At 47.1% G+C, this 10,314-nt stretch overlaps 2 protein-coding genes across 2 annotated transcripts; one reads left to right on the top strand and one right to left on the bottom strand.

Moving 5' to 3' along the window:
* Window positions 1–3,566: 3,566 nt before the first annotated feature.
* On the top strand, window positions 3,567–5,043 carry LOC119312476 (SART-1 family protein DOT2-like). Its single transcript, XM_037588208.1, has 4 exons — window positions 3,567–3,752; window positions 3,924–4,139; window positions 4,237–4,568; window positions 4,677–5,043. The coding sequence occupies exons 2-4, from the start codon at window positions 3,944–3,946 to the stop codon at window positions 4,899–4,901; spliced, it is 753 nt and encodes a 250-aa protein (XP_037444105.1). The 5' UTR covers window positions 3,567–3,752; window positions 3,924–3,943; the 3' UTR covers window positions 4,902–5,043.
* A 1,748-nt stretch (window positions 5,044–6,791) lies between these two features.
* On the bottom strand, window positions 6,792–10,003 carry LOC119310448 (indole-2-monooxygenase-like). Its single transcript, XM_037586197.1, has 3 exons — window positions 9,986–10,003; window positions 8,140–9,111; window positions 6,792–7,880 (listed from the first exon to the last, which is right to left on the bottom strand). Exons 1-3 carry the CDS (start codon window positions 10,001–10,003, stop codon window positions 7,224–7,226), a joined length of 1,647 nt encoding a protein of 548 aa, XP_037442094.1. The 3' UTR covers window positions 6,792–7,223.
* Between the last annotated feature and the right edge of the window lie 311 nt (window positions 10,004–10,314).

The following is a 10,314-nucleotide window of genomic DNA, read 5'->3' as shown; positions in this document are numbered from 1 at the left end:
CTTCTTTTCCTCATCTTACTTGTTTTTATTCGTAAATGCCATAATAATCTTGCTAACCTCATAAATGTCATATACTTAGCTTGTTGTCCTCTAAAATTACACAATAAGCTTAGTTAGGTCAAAAATGGCATAATTAGCTAGGTTAGCTAAAAAATGACCAAGTTTACCTAGGTTAGCTCCAATATGATCCATTTAACCTACGTTAGCTCCAAAATGATCCATTTAACCTACGTTAGCTCCAAAATGACCTATTTACCTAGCTTAGCTCTAAATTGACCTACACACTTAGCATTTTACCTACCTTAGCCCAAAAATGGCATTTTTACCTACATTAGTTAGAAAAGAAGAAGATAAAGAATAGGAGAGGAGAGAAAGAAAGAGAAGATAAATTCATCTTCTTCTTCTTCTTCTTCTTTTCCTCCTATTCCTTTTCTTCTAGCTAGTTGTCTTCTTCTTCTAACTTTCATCTTTCCCAATTTGCACATTTGCTTTAGATGAGGAAGCTTGCATTGATGGGGTGTCCTATTCTTCTATTGCTTCCTTGTTGTTAATGAAAACTTGTTTGGATATGTATGTCTATATGGATATGTTGTTGGAAACTTGTTTCTGGATATGTATGTATATATGGATATGTTGGACTTTGTTGAACTATGTTGTTGGATATGTTGGATTTGATGAAATATATTGCTGGACATGCTGTTATATGTTGTTGGATATGTTGCAGTTGTTTGTATGTATATCTGTGTGTTTTCCTGTCAAATTAAATGGATTCAAATAAAAACAGGTGATATATAGCCTCTTTGTCATCTGCTAGCGGACGGCAAAGAGCTTTGCCGTCCGCTAGCATACGGCAAAGAGGACACGTGGCAGCTACCTGTAGAAACTGGGAACACTGGGCTGCCTATTTGGCCACTTTGCCGTCCGCCAGCAGACGACAAAGTGGCCAAATAGGACTGGCAAACATGGTCTGCTATGCCGTCCGCTGGCAGACGGCATAGCTGGCCACGTGGCAGCTTCTCAGTGCTGGCCGAGCTGAGCTCTTTGCCGTCTGTCAGCAGACGGCAAAGAGCTTTGCCTCTTTGCTGTCTGCTGGCAGACGACAAAGCACACGCCGTTAACCCCTAACGGCTCTCACCCCACCCCACTGTCGTCCATGATCTTTTCCGTTTGCTGGGCTCCGACAACGGACGGCACAACCCTTTGCCGGCCCTCTTTCAGACGGACAGTTTGTCGTCCGCTGGCGGACGGCGTAGGACTTTGCCGTCTGCCATCCATGCCTTTGTTGTCCGCCATGGCACACGGCAAAGAAGCTGATTCCAGTAGTGTATGTGATACTCGGAGTAGCCAATCACTTCAACTTTTATTGAATCATTCCAAAAAAATACCTAGACCTCCACTTCGGCCTGACCTACTAATTGCAAAGCTTTTATTGAAATCTAAAGAACCTGGTAAACTTTCGACATGAGATCCCTCAGTCTATGTTTCAAGGATACAAAGAATCGAGGGGGCATGTTGCCTCGTCATGTCACGAAGCTCTCTGACTATCGCGGGTTTGCCAGCCCCGTGACAGTTCCAGACCAAGAGACTCACTGCGCCTGGCGCAGCCCACCTTGGGGCCCGCCATCTCGCGCATCTGTGTTTTTGTTCGGCAAGGTGTTCTTTCCTAACAGCGTCAGGGTCACTTTGTTTCTCTTGGGTTCTTGCTTTGAAGAAGGGCTCGCCAGGACCTCAGGATGGGGAAGTGCTAGCAGTGATTGTCCCGTCCCCGTACTGGGAACCGGTGAACTCTTGTTCGCCTCAGCTTCATGGTTCGCCCCCCTCTTCCTGTTCTTCTCAGCCTCTTCTCTCGCAACGTCTGGTAGGATCTCTAGGTCTTCCTCCTTGGCATAGTGATCCCGTGGAAACAGTGACATACCACCTCTTCCCTGACCACGCCCTGAACGACCTCTACCTCAGACTCCTGTGTTTCCTTTTCCTTCCCCTATCCGCGTCCTGGGCCTCTGAACCGTCCTGCCTTCAGGTCCTTAAACACAAGTGATTTTTGGGGGTGCACCCCATCCCCACACTCCTTAAACATATGCCCAAGATGGCCACAAACCTCACACCAATCTGGCAAACACTCGAATTTAACCCGGAACAGTTGTCTCTTTTGCTTGATGACAAGGGAAATGGTATTCTTGAGGGGCTTAATAACATCAAATCTCACCCGCACACGATAGAAATTCCCTTCAAAATCTGGTGACTTTGGCTCTACATAGATGTACTCCCCAATCGTGGAAGCTAGGGTTTTAATCTTGGAGAAGAAACCCTCAGGAAAGTCATGGATCTGAATCTATATGTCAATCTTATCAAGGGCAATTGTGGATGGCTTAGTGAAGCCATCATAATGAGATATCACCACTGCCTTACCCTTGAACGTCCAGGGGCCTTCCTCCATTACCCTCTCCCAGTCACCAAGACAAGCAAACTGCAAGGAGTACAAATTACCTTCAAGTGGGCGAATCTTCACATCTTGTGCCAAGTCCCACACCGCTCGCATGTTCCTGAAGAACCAATATTGACTGTAGGTTTTATCCGCGTGCACACGGGCGAGTGCCATCCATCTAGTTGCTTCTACGGATATCTCATCATCACCCACCTCCACATCTTGCTAATCATCCTCTCTAAGCCCTAATTCTTCCATCATCGCCTCCAACTCAGTGGTAGCCGACTCCGAGCCTGAAGCGCCTGAAGCCATTAGATCTCCCTCCCGAGAGGTTTTTCTGCGGGCGGTGGTTCCCTACTTTGCCCCGTTCCCGCTGCGCGGCCTTGGGACCGGCGACCCCGGCTAACTGCTGCGGTGAAGGAGGGGGAGGGGATCGTAGTCTCTACGGTGGTGGGCCTCGTCGCCGCCAAGAGGAAAGTTAACCCTAGCGAGAGGGGAGATTCCTAGCAGGGACTGCTAGAGTTGTGAAGCCTTGTTTTTTTTGAGGGGTAGTTGTGAATATATCTGGCCATGGGCCGGGCCGGGCTTGGGCCGGGCCTAAAAAAGCCCATGGCAGAAAACTGAGGCCCAGGCTCTCCCAGGCCCTACCATCGGGCCTACTTTTCAAGCCCAAGCCCGGCCCATTTGGTAAAAAGCCCTCAAAAGCCCTCAAAAGCCCTTAGGGCTTAGGGCCGTGGGCCGGGCCTCTTCCTTAAAATGCCAATATGCCAAGCCCAAGCCCGTCCAGGCCCTGCTGCTGGGCTCAAAACTTAGGCCCAAGCCCGGCCCACAAGCAAGCCCATCGGGCCTAGGCCCTGGATTTTGGGGCTGGGCCTGGGTGGGCCGACGGGGCCGGGCCTGAGATGGCCAGGACTAGTTGTGAAGGCTTGTGTGAGAAAGCTAGCTATATCACTGTAAGTAGATCGGCCTTTTATTTTTGAGAAGAAGATGTAGATCGGCCCTCGTTAGGCCGAGAACTAGCGCACGACCGGCCCACCTCTCCTTCTAGTGGGCCACTACTTCAGTTCGGCTGTAAGAAAAAAACATAACGGTTTCGCCCCGTAATGTCATATACCTATATATCTCGTCTCGAACAGGCCGGGTCGTTCGTGCTTTTCTTCGCCGGATCTCGCAAAAATCCTCTTCGTCGGATCTCGCAAAAATCCTCTTCGCCGGCGCCGGCGACAGCGTGGGGGTCACCGCCTCTGCCCGCACATAGCCTCCCTCCCTCACACCGTGCACTACCATTCCCCCCGACGCGACCCCGACCCTTTTCCTTCTGCTGTTGGTAAGCAAGCAAACCCTAGCCCGATTCCTTCGGTTGCTGTTCGTTTTGCTCTGCTTCTGCCTTTGCATTGCTTCGGAGAATCAGTCGGCGCCATCCGATCGCATATCGGCCCATCGATTTCGCGGTCCATTACCCTAAGCGTAAGCCTAAAGTCATAATACGTAATTTCAGGGAGGATAACTGAATTTGGTATGGGTGAAAAGGCGTCAGAATCATTGCCCCAGGGCCGGGAGGAGGCTCCAAGGAAGCAGGAAGGTGCTGCGGCTTACGGTCCTCCGGCCTTTGCAGAATTGGCGACAGGAAACAAGGGCCGAGGGGACGTGCGGCAGAATAAGATCGTAATCACAGAGATGGATGAGTTTGTTTTGGGCTTACAACTGAATGCAGGTAACCTGCTTGAAGTATTTTCTGAATGAATTTGAAAGGGCACAGGAGTTGACTAACAAATCAAGTCTACTGATGTCGTGTATCATTTGTTTTGTAGAAACACACAAGCGAGAAGCGCAAGATGTGTTTGCGGACGAAGACGACGGCACGGTGTCTTCAAACACAAGCGGGTCAGCGGCAAGGAAAAAGATAGCTGGCACTGGAGACGAAGTAAAGGATGGACAAGAGGGAGCAGTCAAACTGGATGAGGTTCTACATGAAGCTGAAATTGGCAAAGGTTTGGCTGGTGCTCTGAAGCTTCTTAAGGACAGAGGGACACTTGATGAGGGTGGTGAAAAAACCAGTGACAAGAAGAAAAGCAAGCCTGTTGGTATCAAGGATGGACCAAAAGAAATTCACATAGAGAGAACTGATGAGTTTGGTCGAGTGGTAAGTACTAGATCCAAATGGTTTTTTTCTGCATTAACTCTCATCAGGAATAATAATAGATGACACACAATGGTAACATTTCTCAGAGCCTAATGATTTTGTCCACAGATGACTATGAAGGAGGCATTTCGGGAGCTTTCACACAAATTCCATGGCAAGGGCCCTGGCAAGACGAAGCAGGAGAAACGGCAGAGGAAGTACCAGGATGAGTTGAAAACCAAGCGGATGAAATCTTCCGACACGCCTTTAATGTCCGTGGAGAAGATGAGGGAGGCCCAAGCGCTCAGGAAAACACCATACCTTGTTTTAAGCGGCAATGCAAAATCAACTTAGCAACATACTTCTAAATTGTTTACGGTCTCCTGCTCATGCATGTAATTCCTTAAATCATTTTGACATTCTCAGATGCCTTATGGAAAATGCACAATTATTTCTCTGGTTCTGTACCGGGATTGGCGGGCTGTAGTTTCTTAGCTAAATTTTTATTTTCTGTCATCAAATCTTGAGCACGGTTAATTTATGTCTGTTTTGGGTCATTAGTAATGCTTGCTGTTAATCTACATTATACAGTGTAAACCCACTTAAGCCTCCAATGCAGACCACTAGATCATGTTTGGATGATTTAGACTAAGATTTAGATTTTGGACGAATCACAAACTCCCTTGAGATATTTATATGATGGGATCCCAGTTCGCTGTAAATGCATATCTAATGGAAAATTAATTACCACAAAAAAATTAGGCTAATTAAAATGGTTAACTGAATTGTCGAATGTTATTTGAGTAACTTTAGCCTAAGAGGTTATGGCTGGCAAGGGTTAGGTTTTCATAGTTGGAGTGCTGGAAGAACATTTTGGGGATATGTCCAGTTTACACGGGGGTGGCGTTTGGCTCCCGAAGGACATGAAAAGTGATTCGTTAAGAAATATTACTCCTTCCAGTTTACAAGGGCCCGCGACAATTTGACCAACATAACATGAGTTATATAATATCACAAAGAACATATACCATTAAAAACTTCAAATGTTATATTTTCTAACGGTGTACCTTTTGTGACATACAATTTTATATTAGTCGTATTATCGATCTTGGTATACGTCTGTGCCTTTTAAACCTGATAAAAGGAGAAAATACCTAACAAAGTTCCACAAACAAATGACATATATTGTGTTATGGAAAGAAAAAAAATCTGAGTTTTAAGCGGCAATGCAAAATCAAGGCGTGCTGGCTAGCGACATACTCTCTCCATCCCAAGATAACTATCTCAACTTTGTACTAAAGTTGAGACACTTATTTTGGGACCGAGGGAGTACTTGTAAATTGTTAATTTCTCTTGCTGATGCATGTACTTCCTTAATCATTTTGACATCCTCAGACACCTTCATGGAAAATGCACAATCGTTGACAGGGATTGGCGCTCCATAGTAGTTCTTTGCTAAAAATTTACTAGATTATATTTTTTTTCGAGTGGAGCTAATTCATGTCTATTTTGGGTGCAGAAAGAGCATCCTGGGAGTCGGACACACATGCCTGGCGATAAAAAGGTTGGCTTTGATATTTCGAGTTCTGATAAAACATCTTCAAGGCATGTCCACTTGTCCAGTATACACCTAACTTCATGAATTCTTCAGACATAACATCTGCCAGGCGTGTTAAAACCGGGTTAACAAAATTCAGATGGCAAGTCCTAGTACAAATTTACTTTTCTGCTTGACGATATGATGCACTGCTAATTCATAAGATTGAATGGGATGATTTCCACGGATTTGACACAAGCATTCCAGAACACCCTTAACAGATTCAATAGATTGTAGCTTAAGTTATAAGTTATGAAAGAATGCCCTTTGAGCTTAAATCTCTTCCAAAATGTTTTGATATCGCACTAAAATTTGATCTATGAACAATGTGTGTTGTAGCTTCCGAAATTTGATCTATGAACTATGGAAATGTTTTTATCTATGCCCTTTGAGCTTAAAGTTCTTCCGAAATGGTTCCCGATGTAAGAACACTTCCCTGCATTGTGATGGGCAATAGAATCAGCCAGTTTATGTGAGGAAACCTTCTGAGTTTAAATTGTTCGCCTGTACTCCATGGTACGCAACTGCGGATCATTTTACTTCATCCACAAGACGCAAAGAATAGCTTGGATCTTAAGGTTTTTTCTGCATGCATGCATGAACTCAACTAAATTACTCAACACACCTTAACTATTATTCTGAAGAAGCATAACTAGAAGTAGAAGCCGTATGTTGCCGGGAGCTCTCAGTTCCCCTTAAACGAGACACTTTCTTGTACATATAAACTCTTTCCCCTTAATGAAAAGACAGGCCTCCTCCTATCTTTGGAGGGAGGGTGCAATACAAGCTTACCATAGGGTGCAAAAAAAAAAAAAGAAGTAAAGGTAACCATCAAATCTCGGATCGATGGGTGCTCTAGATTGGCTAAGAGCAGGCTCGTGAAATGAACAAAGCCCTCCAGCAGCTCCTACACTAGAATATGGGGCATCCATCCAAGATCCGGCGGTTCACATTCAATTTTCTATTTTGGCAACCTATGGTTAGCTTGTATTGTAGTCTCCCACGTTATTGGAAAATCATATCGGAATTCGTATAAATTTAAGCTATACTACGGTGTGCTGTGCATGCAGTACTTGCATTTAGTGGTGGTATGGTATTTTCGGGACAAGAATGAGCTTCTCCTTCCGACTCATCGTCACTCCAAACACGTCGGCCATGTCAACATCCTCCTCCCGCATCCCGTCGGGGAGCTCCCAGTCGAAGCAATAAACAAGGTTGGCGAGCATGACCTCTACAGTGGCCAGCCCGAAGCCCATCCCAGGGCAAATCCTTCGCCCGGCTCCAAACGGCAAGAACTGGAAATCCCTCCCTTTGAAGTCGGCAGCTGCTTTGGCTCCGTCCATGAACCTCTCCGGCCAGAACTCCTCCGCCTTCTCACCCCAGGACTCGGTGTCTCTGCAGAGAGCCCACGCGTTGACGATGGTGCGTGTCCCGGCCGGTACCATATAGCCGTTGACATCGTCGCACTCCGCCATGGTGATGCGCGGGACGAGAAGCGGCACCGGCGGGTGTAGCCGGAGCGTCTCCTTCACGACGGCCTTGAGGTATGGCATGCTGCTTAGGTCATCCTCCTTGACTGTTTTCTGGCCCTTGGGTGTCTTGCTCCTCACCTCGGCCTGAAGTTTGGCCATGAAGTGTGACTTCCGCATGAGCTCAGCCATGGCGAACTCCAGGACAATGAATGACGTGTCTGTTCCCGCTGCAAACATGTCATGTTTACACATAATGGAATTATACTCATATTATGATTGAATTTTAACCATAAATAATATCAACTACTCCGTTCACAAATATAAGATGTTTCGGATATTACAATATGAACAATATACGGACTGAAATGAGTGAACGAACACACTAAAATACGTCTATATACACCCGATTCACAAAAAAGTTATACCAGCTTATGTTTGTGAACCGAGGGAGTAATTAATTAGCACACGTTTTAATGTCGGCTTAATTGGCACTATTTAAGCGTCACGAAATTCAGAGAATTACCATTAAAATGGCCTTGACGTTGTCTCTAGTGAGATTGTACTCGTGTTGAAGAGAGAGGAGGACATCCACCAAGTCTCTGTCTTGATCTTGCTCATCGTGTTGATGTTGTACTCCTCCTACTAGCCATGGTGATTTGGTTGCGTGGTCGTCTATGATCTTATCGAGCAACTCGTCCCATCTCTTCTTCAGCCTGCACGTCCTGGCCAGCACCACTCGCCGGAGCAGACCGACCTTGGCCAAGCTCGGGAAGTAGTCCTCCAGGTTGAACCCCCCTATCGCGGCCACGTTCCCGGCGATGAGCTCCCGGAACAGCTCGTTCCTGCCTTCCACCCTGAAGAACTTCCCGCACACGGCGCGGCACACCACATCGTTAGTGAAGGCGCCGAGCAGCTCGGTCATGTCGACCGCGGAGTGCGCCTCCGTGGCCGCCCGGAGCTTGACGACCACGAGGCGCGTCTCCTCCTCGCGGGCGCCCTGGAGCGTGCGCACCTTCCGGGCGCTCAGCAGGTGGGTGGTGACGAGCTTGCGTGCCTGCCGCCAGTACTCACCGTAGGGGGCGAGGGCGACGTCGGAGGGGCCGCTGAGGAGGACACCGGCGACGATGGACGGCGGGCGGGAGGCGAAGACGTGATCGTGCGTGCGTAGAACGGCCTCGGCGGCACTCGGGGAGGAGACGACGAGGTTGGGCACCTGGCCGAGGCGGAGGAGCATGAGGCCGCCGCGGCCGGCGTGCTTCCGGGAGAGCTCGGCAAGGGAGATGTGCGGGTCGGGGCCGACGAGGTGCAGGTGGCCTATGAGAGGGAGCTTCGGAGGCGACGGTGGGAGGCGGCGGCCATTGTCATGGCAATTGTTCGCTGATCGTCTTGCCAAGTAGTAGCGGCCTACTACGAAGAAGCAGAGCAAGAGTGAGAGCGGAACTTCTGGGGAAAAGATGGTGAGTAGGAGTACTTGAGCCATATCGCCTCGTATGCTCTGAGACTATGGCTGCTGCTCTCTTGTTGGTGCGCGCACGCTTTTATAGCCGAGGGTGGATGCAATTCATCCCAACAAGCATGCCTACCGCGGATTAACCGGTGGTTGAGATGGTTAGGTGGACAGTGGTATCCTTAACCCACCAGGGTTCAAATCCTGGTGCTCGCATTATTTCTGGATTTATTTCAGGATTTCCGGCGATGTGCTTTCAGTGGGAGGAGACGTTCTCGTCGACGACAAGGCGCCTACAGTGGCTTCGTAAATCTCAAGATGATATGCCGGCTCAGTCTTTCGGAGGTGTTCATAGGGGTAGGGTGTGCGTGTGTGCGTTCATAGGGGTGAGTGTATGCGCGTGTATATGAGCGTTTGTGTCTGTACTGATGCTTAAAAAAAATCAGTGGTGCATGTCTCGGGGTTTCTTTTTCTGAAGATCTTTCTTCCATTCTCTGTACATAGTGGTGCATGCCGGCTCAGTCTTTCGGAGGTGTTCATAGGGGTAGGGTGTGCGTGTGTGCGTTCATAGGGGTGAGTGTATGCACGTGTATATGAGCGTTTGTGTCTGTACTGATGCTAAAAAAAAACAAGCATGCCTACCACGGATAATCAGTGGTGCATGTCTCGGGGTTTCTTTTTCTGAAGATCTTTCTTCCATTCTCTGTACATTTTGGCCTGAAACATGTCCTTAACAAGAGTGCAACTATCGTATTACGTATATGAGACTGGATTAACTATCGTGCATGGGAGGTCCTCCAGCCATTGATTGCTACGCCGTTATTCGTGCTAGACCGTGCAAGTGCAACTCACCCATATTTTTTTCATACGATTCAAATATTCTATCAATTTTATCATTTGAACACCAAGTCAAATTTATCACCTGGTTGCACATGTGCATTTCTCGTAATGAAGCCTTCCAAACAAAATCAATCTTGAATATATTTTGACAAAAAATAAAATCTAGGCTACAAAACATGATGAAACAGGTAAAAAAATCAGTGATTTTTTAGAAATTTAGGAAAAGGTCAAAAATCTTCAAAACTTTTTTTGAACAAACTTGACCTACTGACGTACTCGTCTAAAACTTTCGACAAAGAGCTCCCCAAAATATCGGAGCAAAAAAAAATCCAAGACAATATAGAGTGACTCTAATATAGTGCTGATTTTGTTTTCTTCGCCAACAATACCACGAAAGGCTTTTCTTCGCAA

This window comes from Triticum dicoccoides, chromosome 5B (genome assembly GCF_002162155.2).
Source record: "Triticum dicoccoides isolate Atlit2015 ecotype Zavitan chromosome 5B, WEW_v2.0, whole genome shotgun sequence".
NCBI lineage: Eukaryota > Viridiplantae > Streptophyta > Magnoliopsida > Poales > Poaceae > Triticum > Triticum dicoccoides.
Note: the sequence above shows the minus strand (reverse complement) of the source record. Positions and strands in the feature narration are given on the sequence as shown.

Bases quoted from the DNA above. Each gene is read 5' to 3' on its own strand.
- LOC119310448 (XM_037586197.1), bottom strand. The intron at 7,881-8,139 runs GTAATTCTCTGA...TCATAATATGAG, and splicing joins ACGTCAAGGCCATTTTAATG to TATAATTCCATTATGTGTAA.
- LOC119312476 (XM_037588208.1), top strand. From the start codon at position 3,944: ATGGGTGAAAAGGCGTCAGAATCATTGCCCCAGGGCCGGGAGGAGGCT. The intron at 4,140-4,236 runs GTAACCTGCTTG...TTTGTTTTGTAG, and splicing joins GGGCTTACAACTGAATGCAG to AAACACACAAGCGAGAAGCG. The intron at 4,569-4,676 runs GTAAGTACTAGA...TTTTGTCCACAG, and splicing joins CTGATGAGTTTGGTCGAGTG to ATGACTATGAAGGAGGCATT.